At 51.2% G+C, this 23,131-nt stretch overlaps 1 protein-coding gene across 1 annotated transcript; it reads left to right on the forward strand.

Moving 5' to 3' along the window:
- Positions 1–784: 784 nt before the first annotated feature.
- ADORA2B (adenosine A2b receptor) lies at positions 785–22,665 on the forward strand. Its single transcript, XM_041001398.1, has 2 exons — positions 785–1,231; positions 21,591–22,665. The coding sequence occupies exons 1-2, from the start codon at positions 897–899 to the stop codon at positions 22,252–22,254; spliced, it is 999 nt and encodes a 332-aa protein (XP_040857332.1). The 5' UTR covers positions 785–896; the 3' UTR covers positions 22,255–22,665.
- Positions 22,666–23,131: the final 466 nt, after the last annotated feature.

The raw sequence follows: 23,131 nt of genomic DNA on the forward strand, positions 1-23,131 counted from the left end.
GTCCCAGACGCAGCAGCATGGGTGTTGGGGGATGAAATGGAGAGGAACTTGGTTTTGCATTTAGTGGCTTTTGGGGGCAAGCTTTGAGGGGTGTTCAGGAGCAGTTAGGGCTGGAGGGAAGAGAGTTGAGAGTTCAGGATGTTAGGACCGCAGTGGAAGCCTTTGCTGATCCAGGTCCTGTCAAGGATAAAGGGCGAGCCCCAGGAACTCCGATATTTAAAGGAGGTAGACAGGAAGTGAAGGACGGGGGGGCATGTCCTAAGACGAGAGCAAGCCCTCGGGATTGTGGCCATAAGCACTCTGACTGCAGCGCCCCCTCCCCGGGATCCTTGCTGTTTGGGTGCAGACAGCCCGAGGGGAAAGTTGGTAAGGCAGAGCAGAGCCCGCCTGCGTAGGCGGCGGCACCGGGCATCAGTGGCTTCGCGCACCGTGCCGGGTCGGGGAGCGGCTTTACTGGGAAGCTGCGTTGGGAGGCAGGCAGTGTGGACCAGTTGAGCATCCGAGTTCCAACTTGGGGGGAAAAGTTGGAAGTTCGTCCAGGTTAGATGTTCGCTACCGCAAGGACGCCTCCCACTGCCAGATCAAGAGTGGTCATGTGTGGGCGTAGACTTCGGCTTCAGTTAAGGAGAGGCGTTTGGTTTGGGAGTCCGAGACGAGCGGGCACGGCCACCAATGGGCGCCGTGGTCTTCTCCGGTCCCGCCCACCCTCCCGCCCCTCCTTCCCCCGCCCCTCGCCCCTAGAACCTGGCAGTGAGCGCGGGAGCCGGCAGCTCAGATCGTGAGTTGGACAAGGCGCGGTCCGGGTTCTCCGGCCGTGCCCCCGCGGGGCCCACGCGGCTGTCCTGCGCCTGGCTCCGCACTGATAAGGCAACGTCCGAGGTTGGGGCTTTCCTGCCATGCAGCTGGAGACGCAGGACGCGCTGTACGTGGCGCTGGAGCTGGTCATCTCCGTGCTGGCGGTGGCGGGCAACTTGTTGGTATGTGCCGCGGTGGGCATATCCAGCACACTGCAGACACCCACCAACTACTTTCTGGTGTCCCTGGCGGCGGCAGACGTGGCCGTGGGGCTGTTCGCCATCCCCTTTGCCATCACCATCAGCCTGGGCTTCTGCACCGACTTCCACAGCTGCCTCTTCCTCGCCTGCTTCGTGTTAATGCTCACTCAGAGCTCCATCTTCAGCCTCTTGGCCGTGGCCGTCGACAGGTACCTGGCCATCTGCCTCCCGCTCAGGTGAGGCGTGCGGCGTCCCATGACCCTGAAGCCCCTCTCCTGGCCCAAGTTCCTGCCCTTGGAGACCTCCAGTGGGCAGGGCCCTAGGAGTTGCACTTCCCAGCCTGGAGGTTGCTGACAGCCCTACAGACTTTGTGTCTGAGTTGTCCAGACCTTATTGATGACCTAGAGCAGGACCCTGTTGGCTTCTGTGCTTCCTGGGGCGTTCTGACTGCACATCCCTCTAAAAGAACCATAGGGATCCCTAGGAGGGCAGCACGTGGCACCAGGAGAGATGCCCCGTGGGCAGTGGGTGGTGGGCGCTGATTGTATATCACATCTCCACTCCTGTGTGGAAGGCTGTTTCCTCCTAGCCCACACTGGCCACTGCACAGCACAGGGTCAGGAGAGCCACTGAACTGTGGCTCAAGTGCCGAGTGTCCGGAGAGGTGGAGGGAATCCCTCCAGTCGGAGTGAGCACTGCTGACAACCCAGCCTCGGGGTGTGCCTGCTGCAAAGGAGGCTGACAGCTGATCCGAGAGAAGGGCCTGGGTAGCTTTGAAGAACGCTACTGACTCCTTGCATGCTTAACGGTGACTTAAATCACGGTGTGCACAGGCTTTTAAAAGAGTCACAGTGCTTCCGGGTTTGCCAAACCCTGTCCTCCAGCCTCAGACTGCATTGCTGTTGTGTCATTTAGTTTATCCTCTGCTGCCCTGTCGCAGTGAGCTGAGAACTGCCAGGATTTCCAAATGTACCTGTCCACTCTTGCTCCGGCACTGAAGAACGTTAGTATTGGAGGTTGGAGCCAGCCAGCAACAGGGTGTGGATTCCCGGGCTTGGCTGACAAGTTGAGGGTTGGTTGAAAGCCTCCTCGGTGCTTGGTGCCTGGCACCCCTTTGGCATTTCAGAGGTGAGCTCGGGATTCTTTAGATTTAGAGCTGAGACTAGGATACTGATTCCTAGCAGCCGGAAGGAAGGGAAGGGCACTCACTCAGTGCCAGGTAAGTGCCAGGCAGTTTATAGTAAATGACCATGGCAGTGATCCCAGAGGGCAGGTGCCGTTACCTGTGTGTTTTAGATGTGGGAGTGGCAGCTCTAGGGGGATTAGTTTTGCTCAGCATGATACATCTGGAGTGAGTGGCAGAGCTGGGACATGAGCTCGGAGCTGAAGCCTTGCGCCCACCTGTGCCAGCAACCATGCTGCAGGGCTGTGTGTGGAAGTAGCATTTGGGGCTGGGGAGGAGCACCCTGCCTGTAGTCATCTTGTGGGTGTGAGGGAAGTGCATTTGTGGGAACTGAGCAGGGGAGTGCTCCCACAAGCCTTTTCCAGAGGCCAGTCTCTCGGGTTATGTTCTGAGTCCTGGTGAATAGGAGCCTCCTGCACGGCCAGGCTGTGGGCCACGTGGGCTGTTCATATGCTGTGTCCTCTGGCATCTGAACACCATTAGATGGCAAGTAACTTGTCAGGTATGCTGAGAACCCAGGATTTCCAAGGGTTGGGGCATACAACACCCACCTCTCCTCTCTCCCCCTTCCCTTCCCTGCTTCTTGGATCTTAGTGGATACTTGTTGGCCTTTTGGCAGTCACCTGTCCCAGGGTAGTTGCCCATCTAGTGGTACCCCCTGGTCCTTGTCCCTGGTAGAGACTCAGAGACACCCCAGCTCATGACTTCCTGGAAGGATCTCTCATGCTGTATGCAGCAGGAAATTTCATTAATATTTAAATCTGCCCTAACAGTGCTGGGCGGGATCTTCAAACAAACTGGTGTAGCAGTGGGGAAAGAGGAGAATCACAGAATCCTAACTTCTCCTTTGCATTTGCTGGGAGGGAAGAATGCCCACAGGGTGGCCAGGAGGCTGAAAGGTGTGGAAGAGATGTGTGTGTGGTAAGGCCCCCCGTGTCTGAGAGTAGAAGCATCTGACCTGCCCGTGGCACTAGCACCCACTCTGGTGGACCAGAGGAAGGCCGTGATACCTTCGCCCTCCTGGGCTGGAGCCTGGCAAGCCTTCTGCTCCCAGCCATTTCTCCCTTTCCAGTTTCCAGTTTGTGCACCCCACAAGCCAAGATGAAGTGCAGAGCCTGCCTTGCCAGGTGCTGGGGATTCCCATAACACTGGTGTCTCTAACCAAGGATTTGGGGTTCACTAAAGTTTGAGAACACTAAACTGTAACTTTGCACAGTGAGAGTAAAGTCAGTGGGGCCCCTTTTGGGATAAGTCATCTCCCCTCACAAAGCTTAGTAGAGAGAAAGGTGAGGCCTAGGGGATGAGGGTCCCAGGTGTGAGGCCCTGCACCTCCCCCAGGCAGAATCAACCCTAGGACTGGCCCTGTTCACTGACCCCGCATGCCCAGGAGGCACCCCCAAGGCTCCCCTGTGATGCTCAAGGCCACAACTTCTGCCTGCCACTCAGCTGACAGTGTGTCTGCTAACCTAGGGAAGGTGATGAGGTAGAAGGAAAAGGGAGCCCTCAGATGATACTGGGCACAAAAATGACATCCTGACTTGAAAAAGAAGGGTCTCTATCCCATCAGGATGATGGGGAGTCTGCTTATTCTGGTCTTACATACCAATGGTCCCTGATGTGGATGCTGGCAGAGAGTCCAGTTCCAGTGCTGTCACCAGGAGTGGATGGTATTAACATAGAGCCCCAGGTGCAGGTGTCTGTCCCCCACAAGCACGCTCTCATGTCACTTTCAGGCTGGTCCAGACAGGAGCACGTGTTCCTGCCTCATCTACTCTTGCCTCATTCCACGTCCACAGCTGAGCTGGGGGCTGACCTTGACTTGTTCTGTCCTGCCTTGCCTTGCCTTGCCTTTCTCTGTCCTGTGGACTCAGTTTCCTTGGTGCTATGATACTAAGTTTTCATTGGGGCTGAGGCTGGCTGCTGTCCCCTCTGGCAGGAGAAGGGAGTCTTGGGGGAGTGTGTGGCTGGCTGTGTCCATAGAAAGCAAGGGACATGTCTGTGGACCTGGAGTGTCCTCCTCCCTTCCTGCAGGGCTGTTTGTCCCCTCGTGGAGGTGCATGTTAGAGAGTTTTGAACAAAAACCCAAAAGTCAGTAAGCATGTGACTTCCACAGGGAGCTCTGTGTTTTTTTATAAAATCTTTTTATTTTTTGAGTTATTTATTTTTATTGGAAAGGCAGATCAGATTTATCCAGAGAAGGAGAGACAAACAGAAATATCTTCCATTTGCTGGTTCACTCTCCATCTGGCTGCAACTGAGCCAGTTCAAAGCCAGGAGCCAGGGACTTCTTCCAGGTCTCCCATGCAGGTGTAGGGTCCCAAGGCTTTGGGTCGTCCTCTGCTGCTTTCCCAGGCCACAAACAGGGAGCTGGATGGAAAGAAGAGTAGCTGGGACACTAACTGAAACCCGCATGGGATACCAGTGCTTGCAAGGAGGGGATTTAGTGATTGAGTCATCACGCCCAAAACCTATTCTTTTGAGCAGCAACCCCTGTGCCATGAAGCTCACCTTTAATGTTTTAAAGGAAAGCTGGGCAAGAAAATATTTAGTTCTGAATCCCCCCACACCCTGCCTTCCAAGGACTCCCCTCCTTGAGTTCTGCCTTCCTGCCTCTGTGTCAATGGCCATTTTCCTCTTCCAGAGCCTTCCCATTGCAGTGGGTTGAATGATGGCCCTTAAAGAAGGAAGTACTGGTTTGAAATCCCAAAACCTGCCGAAAAGAGCACAGCCTGTGGATCCCCATGGGAGACGTTCTCCGGATTGTCCGGGCGGGGCCCTCCTCTCTGGTGCAGAGCCTGGGGCAGCCTTGAGATCAACAGAAGCTGGCAGTGCTGCAGAAGGGATTCTGTCTGGAGCCTCTGGAGGGCATGCATCCCTGCAGCCTTCAGCCTTCAGAACTTTCTGTGAGTGTGTACGTTTCTCTGAAGATGTACCCGTTTGGGCTTGGGGTTGGCCTAGTGGCTAAATCTTCACCTTGCATGCTAAAGATCCCATATGGTGCTGGCTCATATTCCAGCTGCCCCACTTCCCCTCCAGCTGCCTGCTTATGGCCTGGGAAAGCAGTGGAGGATGACTTAAAGCCTTGGGACCCTGCACCCACATAGGAGACCCGGAAAAAGCTCCAGGCTCCTTGCTTCAAATTGGCTCAGCTCCAGCCATTGTGGCTACTTGGCGAGTGAACCGGCGGAAGCAAGATCTTTCTCTCCTTCATTCTGTGAATCTGACTTTCCAATACAAGTTAAAAAACAAATCTTTAAAAAAAAAAAGATTGACCTGTTTACCCAAAGGGCAGTTGCAGGGAGAGAGGGAGAGCTGGATCTTCTAGCTATTGATTGGTTCACTATCCCAAATTGTCTGCACCATCGCTGAAGCCAGGAGACGGAAATTCCATCTGGGTCTCCCATGTGAGTGGCAGAGATCCAAGCATGTGGGCCAACTTGCACTGCCATCCCAGGCACATTAGTAGGGAGCTGAATCAGAAGTGGAGGAGAGGCCAGCACTTGCTTTGAACACGCTGGGATCCCATATGGGGGCTGGTTCTAATCCCAGCAACCCCCACTTGTCATCCAGCTTCCTGCTTGTGGCCTGGGAAAGCAGTCGAGGATGGCCCAAAGCCTTGGGACCCTGCATCCACATGGGAGACCCATAAGAGGATCCTGGCTCCTGGCTTCTGGCTTTGGATCGGCGCAGCTCTCGCCATTGCAGCTGCTTGGGGAATGAATCAACAGACAGAAGATCTTCCTTACTGTCTCTCCTCCTCTCTGTATATCTGACTTTGTAATAAAATAAACAGAATTTTAAAAGTGGAATAGCTGAGACTTGAACCAGTGCTTATATAGGATGCTAACATTACAAGTGATGGTATAACTGCTGTGCCACAACACTAGGGTTTTGTTTTAGGATCCATCACTTACCTTGATGCTTGGCTGGGTGGTAGGGACCCATGCCGGGGATAAAGGCATGAGTGACCAAATGAAGGAAGCATGCATCAGGTGGGCATTCCAAAGGGCACAGCCAGGATGGGGTGGATGGGCCATGTGAAGAAGGACATGGAGAGGGAGAGCCTGAGCTCTCTGGCGCATGATGGCAGAAGAAAAGCTTGTCCAGTCAGTCTTAGATGAGGAAATGAGAACTTCTCAGAGTTCTCAGCAACTTGAGGGAGAACAGGGCAGATCGGGGCCCGAAGGTATCCTGGGACTGCCAGCCAGCCAGCAGGGACCAGGGCTGGGCTGAGGACAGGTGGCTACAGATGCTCAGGTCTGGCTCCTCCTGGCGTGTGCAGGTCCTGTTACTTCCACCAGGGAGTCACTCTGCTTGTCATTTACCCTCTGCTGGGGGCTCTTGCTAGGCACGCGGCTTCCTTGGTGGGCATGTGCATGTCTGGGCAGGAGCAGGGGTCCTGCTGTGGTCACTCGGGTCCTCGTGGACCTGCTGAGCTCTGATGTTGTCCACTGTAGAGGGCATCAAAGGTCCTGTCCCCTCCCTGGGGGTAGAGTCCGGCCAGTCCTGGCTGGCTGCTGACTAGAAGCGAGTGAGGACCGGGCAGGAGACAGCCTGGGATGTATCCCTTCTGAAAGGTGAGGAAGGGGGACCTGGTCCAGAGACCCCAGAGAGCAGGAGCCTACAGAGCAGGCTCTACAGAGCAGGCTCCTATACCCATGGGCTGTACCCACAGCCACCCAGCGGGCCCAGCTGCCCTCAGTGCAAGCAGGGAAACAAAGGTGAATGGCGTTTTTGTGACAGTAATCTGGGTCCAAGGGATCTCCGGCTACAGGGGGCTTTGCCTGCTGGCACTAGGGGGACATCTGTGTACCTTGCTCTGCTGCTGGCGTGGCTCTGCCTGCTAGGACAGGAATGGGGAAGGATCTTCTCAGACATTGGGTTTGCAGTGTGACTGTGAGTGGCTGCCACTGTTCCTGAAGCCTTTTTTGAGTGTCTTGCCCCTGCCAGCCGCTCATGGGGTCAGACGCTTCACTGACTCGAGGAGACAGAGGCTTGGGTATGGTTAGTCCCAGGCCACATGCACAGAGGCCAGGAGCAAAGACCCTCGTGTCTCCCCAGGAACCCCCAGCAAGCAACACTCACCCCCTTCAGGAGTGGTCCACCCTCCAGTGATGGCTGCAAGAGGACACTGGTGCATTAGATGGGGGCCCTTTAAATGTTCCGCAGGACCCAAACCACTGCAGCTACCTGGTCATGGGCCCGAGAGGAAAGAGGCCCTGCCCTGTGGGTGGTGGGATGTCCCTTGGACCTGACTGAGGACAGCAGGGACTGCTGAGGCGCTCAGGCCTCCACCTCCCTCCTTGGACAGGGGTGGGAGGGTCCAGCCCTGGAAGCTTCAGTTTGAGCCTTGCTTGTTCTCCCCTGAGGGCACTGACGTGCTGAGCCCTTGATCTTGAAGTAGCAGGCTGGAGACACTGAGAGCCCTAGTAGGAACTCGGAGCAAGCCTGCTCAGTCTCTCACAGGCCCTGGAGGGCGGCTCCTCACGCAACCAGAAGGGGTGGAGCGCCTGTTCTAGAGGGTCCATGGTGGGTGGGAGGGGCCTGTGCAAGGGAGCAGGGGCTCCACGTGGGGCTCAGGGCCAGAGTGGGTTAGATGGAGCAGCAGGTCCTATATTGAAATTATTAAATTACATATTAAATTCTATATATTTATATTTGTATGTGTACATATATGGAATATATATGTATGTATGTGTGTATGTATATATATATATACATATATATATATATAACTTATTTATGTATGTTTGAAAGGCAGAGCTGAAGTGGAGCAGCCAGGATTTAAACTGGCACTCAAATGGAATGCCAACGTTCAGGTGGCAGTTCAACCTCCTATACCACAGTGCCATCCCCTACTTCTGGTTTCTGTCACCCTTACAGACTCTTTGCATAATAGAAATTTACCTAATAGAGATCTTGCTTTCAAGAAGGTAACTCACGGGCTGGCATTTGACACCACAGTTACAGTACAGCTTAGATGCCTGCATCCCGTACCGGCCTGGTACAAGTCCTGTCTGCCTGTGACTCTACTTGCCGTGCGCCCTTTGAGGCAACAGCCAGTGGTTCCCACAGTGGGGTTCCAGACTCCTGTTAGCAGCCTGGCCCAGCCCTGTTACATTTAGGAAGTAATCAGTGGATGGAGATCACATTTCTCTCTTTCAAATAAAATGAAAGTAATCAAAATTTAACATCATAATTCATGATGTTTTAAAAAATTGAAACTATATGTACAGGCTAAGTTGTGGATGGAAAGTCGCCTGTGCCTGATCTCCGGGTTCCCAGTTTGCCTGTGAGAGGTGTTATCTGTTACTTCTTTCATTATCTTCTGCAGTGTATTGAACACGTACATATTCCTCTATTTCTTTTTATATTGTCAAGGTTTATGTCATTTGCATTTATTTTGTAACTATTATAAAACTTTCTGAGCTATATGTGGAGTTTCCATTAGCTAGAACTTGGTTACAGCATCTGTGCTATCTTATTTCTGCACCTCTTAGGAGAATTTGCTCCAGAAAGGAACAGAGTGCTTGGTGGCCAAAAATGTGGTCCTGCTGCAATGTTCCCCAGGCTGCTGAAGGAGACAGTTCTGTTGTCCATGTCAAGTGGATTCTATTTCCAGAAGCAATCTGTTGCTGAAAAGTATACACAATTTAGTCTGCTTCCTGTCTAGATCGCAAATTTTCTCTGAAAATTAAAATTAGAGATGGAGGAGACGTGACTTCCAATATCCTGTAGATCACCCAACTTTTAGAACATTTTTTAGTTATTTATCTGTTTGTGGTGAGAATGAACAAGGGAAGGAAGGAGGGAAGACAGAGAGAGAGAGAGAGAGAGACAGAGACTGAAATCTTTCATCCACTGGTTTATTCCTGACTTTTCCACAACAACCAGGGGTCCCCCATGTCAGCTGTGGAGGCCCAAGTACTTGAGCCATCACCTGTGGCCTCCTGGGATGATCCTAGCAAGAAGGTGTGAGGGAAGTGGAATAGCCAGGACTTGAGCAAGGCACTGCACTAGGTGGGCATCCCAGGTCCCAGCATAAACTCTATACAAATATCTGCCATAGGCCTTGTAGAGTGGTCGTTGAGGTGGGCAGCTGGCAGGATGTGCTCCTTGGGTGCTGTCCAGGAGAGAGGGAAGAAAGTAACGCCAGGGTGGAGGCGGTGGGATAGAAGTGGAGTCTAGGGGTCTCTGAGATGGGGGTAATGTGACTTTTGCCCCCAGGGGCTGGTGTTTGATGTCAGCCAAAATTAGTCTGCTAGGGTCTGGAGCAGAGGGGTCTCCAGCAAAGCCACCCAGCCACCCAAAAGGCCAAGGCAGGAGTCTCAAGGAGCAGAGGTCAGTAGAACTCATCAGTGGTGGGAATTTGGGGTGGGGGCTATTCCAGACCCTACATGATTGTACCATAGAATTAAAAAAAAAAAAAACTAGTCAGTGAATTGACCCAAGAAATGTGGCTGCCCAGGACCAGGCAGAGCAGGGATCAGTGGGCAAAGGTCTGCTTCTGTTCGTCAGCTCAAGTGACTGGCCAGTGAGTGGGCATGCTGAGTGGCAGGGCACACGTGGACCTGGTAACTTGGGTCTGAGGGACAGGGAAGAGTCCAGGGTGAGTCCCTGAGTTGTGGGCATCTGGGTGATGCCATCATGAAGGCTGGGCATTTTGCACTAAGTGAGACCTGGGTTGTCCAAGGTCCCTGTGGGTGAGGACTATAGTAAGTTGTGGGGAGTTGGGATCAGTGCTTCCCCCGGGTTGCGGACCCAGCTCCTTTGGCCTCTGCACACACCTTCCCTTCCTTTTTCCATTTGAATGTGTTCAAGTGCCTGCGCCTCCCTCAAGCTCTGCTTTTCTGGTTGTCACCTGCTATTCTTGAAGCCTGCTGCTAAGAGTCCTGCCTCCTAGAGCAGCCATCTGTCCATGTCTCAGTTTCCACTGTTGCAGTGTGCTACACAACTTTCTGGTGAGACTTACAGAACCAGGTTCTGTCAGGAGCGCTTTGTAAACCCTCCCCACCCGATTCTGTGGGCCCAAGCCCCACTCCACCCGGCATTGGGAAGCCACTCTTGTCTGAGCTGTCTGAATCCAGTTACCTTTGTAGCCTGCTCCTCGTGTACTTGCCATCTTTTTGTCTTCTTAAAGCTTTATTTGATATTTTGCAAGAATTAATGGAGTGCAAGAGAGACAGATCTTCTATCTGCTGGTTAATTTCCCAAATGGCTGCAATGACAGGGGCTGGGCTGGTCTAAAGCCAGGTACCAGCAGCTTCTTCTGGGTCTCCCATGTGGGTGCAGTGGCACAAGAACTTGGGCCGTCCTCTGCTAGTTTCCCAGGTGTATCAGCAGGGAGCTGGAAGGGAAGTAGAGCTGCTGGTACTTAAGCCGACTTCCCTGTGAGATGCTGATGTTGCAGGTGGCAGCCTTACCCATTATACCATGGTGCTGAGTCCCATCCTTCTTGAAGATGTACGTATTTGTTTCTTTGAAAGGCAGAGTGATAGAGAAATATGGGTAATGGTGGAGGAGAGGGGAGAGAAGGGATGGAGGTGTACGTGGTGGAGTAGGGAGAGAGATCTTCTGTCACTGGTTCGTTCCGCAGATGGCTTCACACTTGATCTTAGTCAAAAGGCCGAGAAGCAATCCCAGATGGCTTCGATAGCTGGGGCTATTGTGTATATATGTGCACACATACACTGCACTCATATATATATATTGTGTATAAATATATATGCACGTACGTGTACCACACACACTCATATATATACATACACACACTTGACTAACTGAAGACAGTCTGTGGGTTTAAAGATGAGTCATTCTGAAGCAGTGTGTTTTTTTCACAACTTGTAAGTTGCAAAATGAGTGCAATGAATTCCTATAGATCTTTCATGTAAATTCACAATATTTGTTTTTTACTTTCTCAAAAATAGGAACATCCACTATGCAAAGCTATCAGACTCATGACTTTTTCCATTGAAAGGCACAGTGACGGATCTTTCCAAATGGCCGCAACAGCTGTGTCTGAGCCAGGCCAAAGCCAGGAGCCTGCAGCACCAGCCTAGTTTCTCGCAAGAATAGCAGGAGTCCAAGTACTTGGCCATCTCCTGCAGCCTTCTCGGGCTAAATCTCAGAGGGGCTGGATGGGAAGTGGAACATCTAGGAACTGTAAAATGGGGTGCTGGCATTGCCTTCAGCAGGTGAATCCTCTGCACCACCAAACTACCCCACATGCTCAGGAGTCTTGGCAGACGCTACTGTCCACAGTCAGATGTCCCCAGTCATCTTAGTTATAGATGTTTTTATTTTTTAAAAAAGATTATTTTAATTGAAAAGGCAGAAATACAGAGAGAAGGAAATCCAAGATCTTCCATCTTCTGGTTCACTCCCTAAATGGCTGCGATGGCCAGAATTGTGTTGATCCCAAGCCAGGAGACAGGAATTTTCTACGTGGGTACAGGGGCCCAAGGACTTGGGCTGTCCTCTACTGTTTTTCCAGCCATAAGGGGAGAGCTGATGGGAAGTGGAGTATGCAGGACATGAATTGGTGCCCAGATGGGATGTTAACACTTGCAGGGGCAGGATTAGCCTGTTGAGCCACTGTGCCAGGCCCTTAGCTGTTTTTTTTTTTTTTCCCAGAATCTTAGTTTTGTTTGTGTGTTCTTTATTTTTGGTCTTTAAAGGCGTTGACTTCTTTTTTCCTTTAAAAGATTTATGTATTTCAAAGTCCGAGTTATGGGGTCAGAAATTGGGAAGCCTGGGCCCCTGTCCTTAGTCTGCTGGGTGAGTTAGCCTTGCTATATTAGCAACAGCAGTGCGTGCTATCTCTGTGTCCGACTGCCTGCGTTCTGCACCTGCTGTCCTCAGGTGGCTGCAAAGGACAGTGGCTTCTTTGCTGCCCGCCTTTCCCTGTGGCAGTGGGCAGAGCAAAGTCCGCCTTGAGGTGTGACGACACCTGCATTTGTTGGAGTAGCCGAGAGCCCCTCAGGAACCAGTGGCTTCCCCAGAGGCACTCGACCTGACCTAAAAGGAGGCCCTGGCGATTCACCGTGGCCTCGGTGGGGAGCAGAGAACACTTATAAAGACTTACATTGCACACTTGTACAACTTTGAAATGAATAATGTTTCATTGATATAATCGCAGAACTTGGGCCTTAATTGGTGAATTCTACTTCTTCAGTAGAGTACTATTTTAAATTTTTTGCTTATTTTTCTAAAAATGAATGCTTTAAGAACGTTCTGGTTAATGGTCTTACCCACTTTCCTATAGCCCTTGACAGTTTGTGCCCTGATCAACTATGTAAAGATAATTTGTGTGTGTGTGTGTGTGTGTAAACCATAAGCCTTCTAGTTTGGTTCCATGGAGAATCTGAACGGGAGGCAAGTGCTGATGGTAGGGGTGTCCCCTTGTGCCCAGGGAACATCAGGTAGTCTATAAACAGAAGCTCACACCAGACTCATCACGCCCCTGTCCCCCACCGTATCTTGCTGTGGTTAGAGCTGTTGAGAGGGGTGTTTAAAAGATTGACTTATTTTTATTGGAAAGGCATATTACAGTGAGAAGGAAAGAAAGAAAAATCTTTATCCACTGGTTCACTCCCCAAGTGGCTGTAATGGCCGGAGCTGAGCCAATCTGAAGCTAGGAGCCAGGAGCTTCTTCCCATGTAAGCACAGGGTCCCAAGGCTTTCAGCTGTCCTCTACTGCTTTCCCAGGCCACAAACATGGAGCTAGATGAGTGGAGCAGCTGAGACACAAACTGGTGCCCATATGAGAGCCCAGTGCTTGCAAGTTAAGGATTTAGCCACTAGGCTGTCTTGCTGGGCCCATGCTGAGAGGATGTTTACACTCACCGTGTTCTGATCCTGTTTAATACATGCATGCTTTCTTCCCATGCCTGTTTGCTGGGCAGGAGTAGTGAGCAAGGCTCTGTCTTCTGTCGGGCTGCATATTGGGTGGCTTTTCCTTGGGCTCATTAACTGAAACACTTGAGGGGAGCTTCTTGGGCCAGAAAGGTTGAAAAAGTTGATTCCAGCTAACATGTGGGGGTTCCTAGTTCAGGATGAGATGGCCCCATGCATGTGGCAACTGGTGGTGACTGGCCATGGTGGAGCAGGTGCAAAGTTGCACTGCACCATGAACTAGGAACCAGAGCAGAGGAGCTGGGCCATCCTCAGCTCAAGATAGCAGCTCCCTCATGAGAACCACCTTCCAAGGGCTCACCCCCTAACACACACACTGCTCACCAGACCCACCCCAGATGCCACCCTGAATCTATCAATCAATGGCATTAATCAGTGAGCTGTTAACTTTGGGGGGTAAATATTTGCGTGAGTTTGGGGAGCTAAGTCCTAAGTCATAATGGGCCTCACTGGTCGTTCAGGAGGAAGAGACAGTGTGGAGTCAGGTGATGGGTGGTAAGTGGGACAGGTGCTCTGGGCGGCCAGCCTGGCGCACTTCAGTAGAGACTGCACTGCCTCCAAATAAATTTCTGTGGTGTGGACCAGATCATGAGTGGTGGGACCAGGGGAAGGGTGTTGGGTCAAGGCAGGCGTTGCTTTTGCTTATCTGGTATTGCCTAGGCAAATGAGGTGGAATAGGAGGAGTATATTTCCAGTTTTCAGCAGCAAAGGAAAAAGCCTTCAGTGTGACTGCTGTGCAAATGAGGTCTCCTGTGGGTTCCCAGGGACACAGAAGACAAAAGCAGTTCCTGTCCTCATGTTGGCACCCCTTCCACAGAAGCGGGGTCCAGCCTTTGGGGATCTTAGCCACAGCAGGTTGCACTGCTGCTGTGCCCAGCATTGTGACAGCACCCTGGCTGTCAGCTCTCTTTGGTGGCACTGCCGTGGCACTTGTTGCTGTTGGTAACATTTTGCCAGTATTTCTAGTAGATATTTTGGAGGTGTGTTTTGATATCCACTGGGACAGCATCTATTCCATTGGACCGCTTGCCTGGGTGACTTTGTTGGTGCTATAGTTACCAAATTATGTGCTTTTGAGTGACCTCAAAAGCACATAATTGGGACCCTTGCCCCATTTTAACCTGAGTCTTGTTGTCTGTGTGCAGCTTTAAAGAACATGAGGTTTTTGTAAGAATGTATACTGTTCGCTGGCATGAGGGAGAGCCAGAATGAGTGCAGGCCAGCCAAGTTAGGCTGCAGCACCAGCTTGCAGGTGCCAGGACTGGATGTGCGTCATGTCAGTCTGGACCACAGTATCCCCTGACAGGTACAAGATCCGGGGCTAAGAGCATACCTGGCAGGGAAACTGTGGGCACTCCCCTGCTAAGCTGTACCCACTGCTGGTGAGCGAGAGAATCAGGGCTGGGAGTGGGCCAGGTTGGACAAGGCCATGGTACCTGTCAGCATATGTGAGGACTAGGTCTGGGAGCAGGTTGGGCTGAGCTAAGTTGCAGCACTGGTGTGCACAAGAGCTGGGTGGGATGTGAGCTGGACTGGACAAGGTTGCAGCCGTGAAAACTGGGGGGGAGGGGCTTGTTGGGGGTTATTGGGGGTCACTCTGAGTAGATCATGGCACCCACTAGTGCACTGACTGTGCACTGGCTTGCACTTGCAAGAATCAAATCTCAGATCACCTCAGATTACTGGACTCACACCCCAGCCACAGGAAAAATCACAAGATGTGTGATCCCCTCTTGGAGTGCATGTATCAGCATTGGGCCTCCTTAGTTGCTAATCCTGCATAGTGGACAGCATGTCCAGTTGCACGTGGGGGACATGATGGCCAGCTCATCTAGGCCAGCAGGGGACATATTCTGCCTATGGTGCTGGCATCCCATATGAACACCATTTTGAGTCCTGGGCTGCTCCACTTCTAATCCAGCTCCCTGCTAAGGCTCCTAGGAAAGCAGTGGATGCATGGCTCTGGTGCTTGGGCCCCTGCACCCATGGGAGACCTGGGTGGAGTTTCAGGCTCCTGGCTTCAGCGTGGTCTAGTACAGGCCATAGCAGCCATTTGGGGGAATGAAACAGTAGATGGAAGATTTTTCTCTCTCCACCCCCAACCCTGCCCACACTCTCCCTCTCTTTTTTTCTACAACTCTGCATTTGAAAATAAGTAAAATCTTTTACAAGGGGAAAAAGCAATCCCCAGCTTCAGTGAGCAGCGGCAGTTCCGTGTGTGGGTGGGTGCCACATGTCAGCCCTGCCCAATTGTTAGCGGTGGCTGCTTGACGCTCTAGGTGTGAGGGGAGCTTAGCTCTTTTTTGCAGGCCATGGCTGAACAAGCCACGTTCAGTGTCCCTGCCCAGAGTTCCTCTTGTGAATCTTAACTGAAAGCTCAGAGTTGATTTCTGAGGCTGAGAAGGTGGCCTGGTTAGAGCAGGAGACCCTGCCTGGGCAGCGGGCCAGCACTTGTTGTGTGGCCCTTGGCCATAGCCCCTCGCATTATGTAATCATAGCACTCACACTGTGCCTTTTGTTGATTCCCTCCTCATGACTGTTTTTCTGTTGATCTCCTTAGCTAACGAGCTCCTTATAAAGAGAATGGATGGATCAGAGTACAGCTACACATGCGTGTGTGGGCACACACACAGTGTATTGGGGCACCGCTGCTTCCCAGAGCCCAGGTTTTCCCAGGACACCCCCTTTTGTGTAGATCTGCAAAGGCTTGGCTTGTTCTTTCTCTGGTTTTGTGTCCCCTTCTCTGCTGCCTGGCACTTAGTCTGTTGCATCCCCAGCAGGCCTCACAGCCAGGCTCAATACCCTCTGCAGTGGGGGCCTGTATCCTTCAGAAGTGTTTGAGGAAGTGGCCACATACATGCAGACAGCAGGATTTTGAGGGTACAGAGCCTGCATCAAGGGCGGCGCTGGAAGGGGGAATATATTTAGGCAAAGGGCTGAGCCTAACTTAGGGAGAGAGGTGGGAGGACACATGGCAGGGGCAACAGGGAGGAGAGAAGCAGAGCCTTCATGAAGTGCCAGAGATCTGTACCAAGGAGCTGCTCAGTGCAGGGGCACCTGCCCACTTGCTGCTACAGCCCTATCTCCTCCCATGCCCACCGGGTCAGTGGCATGCATTCCATGGGCACCAGCTGCCCTGTGACAGTGGAGCAGTGACTCCAGTGTGGCTTCTGGAGTGAGTCAATTTGGAATCCAGCAAATGCATTCCTGCACAAGCCAGGCCCGCAGAATCTGGTTGTGTCCAGCAGCCAAAAGAGGCAGCACACGTCTCTTTTGGCTGCCTTTAAGGTCTGCCTCCCAAGAGAGTAGCAGGCAAGTCCCTTCCTCCAGTTCCCAGTTCCCATGCCTTCTGATTAGGGGCTCCCTGGAAGTGACCAACGGCTCTGGCAAGAACAGGTGTGTTTGAGGGAAGAGCATGAAGCCCAGCCCATGGCCAGGTGGCCAAGGGAGCTGGGATTTGTCAGATGAGCACTGGAGAGCTTATAGCTTTTTAAGCAGAAAAATATCTGCTTGGGGCAAAGTGAGAATCAGAGTAGAGAGGATTTGTGTCTGACTGAAGGTGATGGGCAGCTGTCAAGTTCTAAATCTGTGTGGTGGTGGTGACAGCTGTTGCCTTGCGAATAGGAGAAAGTGCACAGGCTGGAGCTTCCCAGAGTGGGGATGTAGGTGCTGGGGTGGCTGTGCTGCGAACGGTCTAACATGGGCACTGCAGTGTCAGTTTCCAAAACTTGGTGTTTGGGTAAGTGGCTCAAAGGCTGATGGGCATGAATGCCCACCTGCCAGCTAGGGAGAAGTTAGAGAGCATAACTTATTTGAGATGGAGACCTGGGTCATGAGCTCTGTTTTTATCCTTCACAGTTTGAAGAACCGAGAGTCTAGTGTTCAGCCAGTTAAGGGGCCTGCGTCTCAGCCTGTGTGCCCTACCTCCTGACGACAGCTGCCTACTAATTCCGACCCTAGGAGATAGGGTGATCTCTTAGGAAATTGGGTCCCTGACACCCACATGGGAGACCTGGATTGAATTTCCAGCTCTGGACTTTGGACAAGCCCAGCTCCAGCTGTTTCAGCCATTTGGGGAGTCGACCTGTGGACAGGAACACTGGCTCTCAGTTGCCTAAAATATTTTTAGTGTCACTGGGACAGTAGGACAGAGACATAGGTCTGTGTATTTCAGCATTGACTAGATTTGGGGTTCCCAGAGAATGAGCCTGCTCCCCTGGCTCATTAACCTTGAAGTCCCACCTCCACTTCCCGAAGCTGTGCTCTGGCGTGACCAGGACCTGTGTTCACAGCCTCCCCCCCGCCCCTGTAGCCCTGGTGTCCCAGCCCTGCCTCTCCCCCGAATTGCCACCGCTGCCTGCACCTCATGCTGCAGCCTGTCTCTTGGCTCCGTCCACCTCTCTTTCCAGTGTGTTTGCTCCTTCCCTCCCCTGTCCCCAATCATGAAAGACCCTCATGTTTCAGGTTCTTGTTGACACACACTGGCCACCATCTCTGCTGAGCTGCTCTCATTTCCTTTGGCTTCTTTAGGGAGAGAGCAGACTGTCCTGCCTGTGCCTCAGCGTGTCCTGTCCTCTCCTTTCTTCTTGGACTTTTCCACTTCCTATCTAGCAGCTTTTTGCTTTCCTGCCATTCTGGATCGGGATCTCCCTGTTTTTCCTTCATTATTGCAACCTGCACATTTGGAGAATTCACGATTCATTTGCACGCGTTTGTTTTCCAAGAGCGCAATGACTAGGTGAGGTCGGGGGAGGGAGAGGAGGGAGAGAGGGTGAAAGGGAATTTCATTGTATTCTTAGAATTGTATCTATGAGTGCTTGGAGTGGCAAGATTGGCAGCGATTCATAACTGTTGCAATATCAAAACCACTTGAGCAAGAACCTCAGAGCATACCCTACATCCGGGGCCTGGGGAGGGTGGGAAATTGGGTGGGCCTTCTCCCTTAAATACCCCCCTTTAAACATGAAGGTAACAATATGGAAAACATACTAGTATTATCCACTTTCCTGTAGCCCTTGAACCTTCTTACCCTAATTAACTATGTAAAGAATGTCAAAACAAAATTTTATAAAAATTTTAAAAAAAGAATTGTATCTATGAACTGTATTGAACCTGCTAAAAACTAAAAAATTAAAAAACAGTGCAACAAAGAATTTATGTGAAATACAAAAATGAAGCAAGCAAAATAAGAAAGGAAGAAATCTGAATGAAAACCTGAAGCAGGAAAGTGAGTCGGTGACGGTGTTCTAGCCAGAAGCAGGCTTACACAACTGCAGGATCCAGCAGTTTTGAGATGTACAGATGTGGGTGGATTCCAGTTAGGAGAGGCAGTGTGACGCCAGCAGCCTCTAGGTACAGGACATGTAATGTTAAATAAGAGGTGGTGTTGGCTGGTCGTGTGGCATATCAGATAAAGCAACCACCGGTGACACCAGCATCCCATATGGGTAAGTTAGGTGCCTGGTTGCTCTGTTTCCAGTCCAGCTCCCTACTAATGCACCTGGGAGAGCAGAAGAAAAATGCCACAAATGTGTAGGCTCCTGCTTACCCATGTGGGAGACCCAAAGAAAGCTCCTAGCTTCATCCTGATCCATCCCAGCCATCTGGAGAATGAACCAGCAGATGGGACATCTGTTTCTCCCCCACTCCCTCTAACTATAGCTTTCAAATAAATGATCTCTTTTTTTTAAACATTTATTTTATTTTTATTGCAAAGTCAGATACGCAGAGAGGAGGAGAGACAGAAAGGAAGATATTTTGTCAGATGATTCACTCCCCAAGTGGCCGCAACAGCCGGAGCAGAGCTGAATCGATCCAAAGCTAGGAGCCAGGAGCTTCTTCTGGGTCTCTCACACTCATGCAGGGTCCCAAGGCTTTGGGCCGTCCTCGACTGCTTTCCTAGGCCACAAGCAGGGAGCTGGATGGGAAACGGGGCTGCCAGGATTAGAACCAGAGTCCATATGGGATCCCACTGTGTGCAAGGCGAGGACTTTAGCCACTAGCTTACTGTGCCAGGCCCTAAACAAATCTTTTAAAAATATGGTATAGTGCCCTGTGAGTGTGCACTCAGCTTCCGGTCTTTGATTTGTATACTGACTTGGTTATGTGTCCTCCTTTGTGAAATAAATTGGTCAAGAAAACATAAAAGTGTCCACCCTTCCCGTCCCCCCCACCCCCGCCCCTGCCATTGGTATGTTTTGGCCTGCAGATAACAGAGTACCTGGCAGTGTCGTAAGCAGTCAAGATATGTAATTCTCTCTGGAAATGATAGTATGGAGCCACGGTGGTCACAGAGTTGGCCTGATAGCTCAAAGATGTCATCAAGGACCTGGGCTGTTTCCTTCCTTCTGTCTTATCATTGGCTGTGTCTTCAGGCTTGTCCCTCAAGGTCACAGGATGGCTGCTGCAGCTCTAGACAACATAGTATTCAGATCAGACACAGATCAGAGTAGGGGCAGAGTTCCTATGGTGGGTCTCTATTTCTCATGAAGTAAAATCCTTCCTGGGGTCCACTAGAAGACCCCGTTGAGGTCACACTGTCTAGAACCACCTCATATCACCAGCCTGGACAGACACACAAAGCAGCAATGTACCACCACTTGCCTGTTCCAGACAGAATCCATCTTCAAGGCCTGACACTTAATCAGCCATTGTCCATGTGCTGAGCCCTGTGAGTGGTGCAGGAGGGAACAGAGCAGGGCTGGGGACAAGCCACCTCCTGGACCTGAAGTCCTGGGACTCTGCATGCTTGGCTGTGTGACAGACAACAATCTGTTGCTGACAAGAACCCAAATGGGGACAGAGGAGATGCAGGGTCACTGAGTGATGTGGCAGGACCTCCATTAACTTCTGAGCAAACAGTCAGCTCTTCTGCCTGTCCCAACCATGGCATCGTACACTCCTGACAAGTAGGATCTGGCTGTGAAGCTGCTAGACAAGTTGGGTGACTCCTGAGGATGGAGGAAGGCATTCATGATGCCCACAGTGGTATCAGTGACCTGCCGGGTGCAGGCACTGAGCCAGTGCAAATGGATGAGGCCCAGTCCTGAGGGGTTGATGTTGTGGGGGAGGGGAGGGGACACACGTAATTAGGAACCATGACACGTGTGTGCACGGGCCAGAGTGGGAGTGGTCACCTGTGCCTGAGAGGTGACCAGGAAAGGTGACCCTTGAAGAGGAACAGGTGTCTGTGAGATGCAGAGCACAGCATGGGCGCCCAGGGAGGCACTGGGCCTGTGGTCCATGCTGACAGACCTCATTCTGCAAGCAAAGGAGGACTCCGCACAGAAGGAGTGTATCCTAAGGTACATCAATCAGATTATATCCCGTCTTCCAGGAGACAACAGAAGGATTGATTTAATTCACTCAACGTATTAGATTGACTGCATTCATTTATATAGCACTTCATGTACCTATGATGGACCGGTTATTAATAGCAAAGTTTATACCTCTGCCTTAAGCATATGTAGACTAATTTATAGTCTACATATGTCAAAAAGGTATTTATGCTTTTTAGCAGTTTTAGATAATATTTCATGGTTTAAAATATTTGCTGTTGCCCAATTTTGTTTTAAAGATTTATTTGAAAGGTGGAATGACAAAAAAGAGAAAGTAAAGGGAGATCTCCCTGCTGACTCATGAGGATGGAGGACTCCCAAAATGGCCGTAACAGTCGGAGCTGGGCCGGGCTGAATCCAGAAGCCCTGAACGCCATCTGGGTCACCTGTGTGAATGTCAGATGTTCAACTACTTGGGGCATCTTCTACTGCCTTCCTAAATGCATTAACGGAGCTGGCTGGGAAATGGAGTAGCCAGGAGTAACAGGGGTTCGAATATGGGATATCACCATTGTAAGCGGTGGTTTCACCTGCGCACCCCAATGTCAGCCTCCTATTTCTGGACTGTTACCCACTCTGCCACTGGCATTTCTGTACAGGCAGGGCACCTGCAGGATGACTCTTCTGCAACAGTGCAGTTATTCAGAAATGACTCTGCCTGCGAGCCAAGCCACACCGCAGCTGTTACCTGGGGGAGACTGGAAAGACCACTGCCCAAAGCCCCAGGCAGTCTGCCTGACCCCAAGGGCCTCTGTCCCTCACATACAGGAGCCTCTGTCTAAAACCCTTCAGGCCTCTAACACTGCAATCTCTGCCAGTCCTGATCTTTCTCTCTTAACTTGTTCACTTATCATGCCATCCCTCTCTCCATGCTGTTTGCCAACTAAGGGACTGTTCTGATCTGAACCATTGTTCATCACGAGACAGAGAAGAGTTACCAAGTCAAGTCTTCCTGAGCCTGTTTGAGCAAAGGTGCTTGTATCTGCTTACACGTCCTCAGTGTGGAGGGTTAGGCCCTGGTGCCAAGGAGGAGATCTCTGCGGCTGTTGGGACTGACTGACTGTGAAAGAAAAGCAGGGGTGGGCCATTGGACTGCGGTGGCAGGGGCTTCCTGACTGCACAGTGGACTGACTTGAACTGTGGTGTTGTCCTTCTGAACAGGTACAATAGCTTGGTCACTGGGACTCGAGCAAGAGGAGTCATTGGCATCCTTTGGGTCCTTGCCTTTGGCATCGGACTGATTCCATTCCTGGGGTGGAACAGTAGGGACAGTGCCACCACCAACTGCACTGAGCCTGGGGACAGAGCCACGAATGAAAGCTGCTGCCTCGTCAAGTGTCTGTTTGAGAACGTGATCCCCATGAGCTACATGGTCTATTTCAACTTCTTCGTGTGCGTCCTGCCTCCGCTGCTCATCATGCTGGTCATCTATATCAAGATCTTCATGGTGGCCTGCAGGCAGCTGCAGCGCACTGAGCTCATGGACCACTCGAGAACAACCCTCCAGCGGGAGATCCATGCAGCCAAGTCGCTGGCCATGATCGTGGGCATCTTTGCTCTCTGCTGGCTACCAGTGCATGCCATCAATTGCATCACTCTTTTTCAGCCAGCTCGAGCTAAGGATAAGCCCAAGTGGGCAATTAACATAGCCATTCTCCTGTCCCACGCCAACTCGGTTGTCAACCCCATCGTGTATGCCTACCGGAACCGAGACTTCCGAGAAACTTTCCACAGAATCATCTCCAGGTACGTTCTCTGCCAGACAGATGCCAAGAGTGGGAATGGGCAGACCAGAACCCAGCCTGTCCTCGGCATGGGCCTATGACCCAGGCTCCAGCCTCTCTGAGAAGGCACGGGTTCACAAAACAGGACAGGGTACGACTGGCTGATTCTCCCTGTGAAACAACAGGCCAACCTCATGAGCGTCTTCCTGGAGTTCTCACGTATCCAGTCATATGTACCTAGCAGACTTGAAGGGTGGACACATACAAGGATATTTATGCTTCTGTTCAGTTGCTGTTACTCTGTGGATGATGCCAGTGACTTGGATAGATTCTAAAAGACTCGTGAGCATCTGCCTCATTTGTGGTGGACAGCAAACCATTTTACTGTGAAACACTGTGAATTATTATAATGCATTTTTTTAGAAGCAATGGAAAAAGACAAGTTGGCTGTACTCAAAAATCTTCTTCCTAGGACAACTAGGAAAATTAAATAATTCTTCAACCAAGAAACCGCTGTCTTAATTGAGGGAAATCCTATTCTTGGAAGTTACTAAGCAGAATTGTCATCAGGTAGCAGTTTTAAGTACTAACCTCTCACGAATACAGATAACTTATCCTAGAGAAAGACTGGGGAGATGGGCCCCTCCACCATGAGCATCCCTCTCACAGAGCCTATGCAGTGAATTGCAAGTTTGGCCGAGCTGTTGGAACCAATACTGAAAATTTTATGAAGTCAAATTTGTCTTAAACGTGTGTATTAGGTGAAGAGAATATGTTAAAAACAAAACAAAGCAGCTTAGGATATGACACAGGCTGCATCTACTTCCTGTGTTTCAGTCTGCTCAGTCCAAGTTTGTTATGTAGCAGACATCTTGAAAGGTGTTACCTGCATTCAGGTTGTGGGGTCACAAGAATGGGGACTTACTTCCCGAATTGGTCTCCTACTTCAGTTCCTTTTGTGGCACCCTTAGAGGGACC

Source organism: Ochotona curzoniae, unplaced genomic scaffold, assembly GCF_017591425.1.
Source record: "Ochotona curzoniae isolate NIBS_2020 unplaced genomic scaffold, NIBS_Ocur_1.0 scaffold_2453, whole genome shotgun sequence".
In the NCBI taxonomy this organism is placed as follows: Eukaryota; Metazoa; Chordata; class Mammalia; order Lagomorpha; family Ochotonidae; genus Ochotona; species Ochotona curzoniae.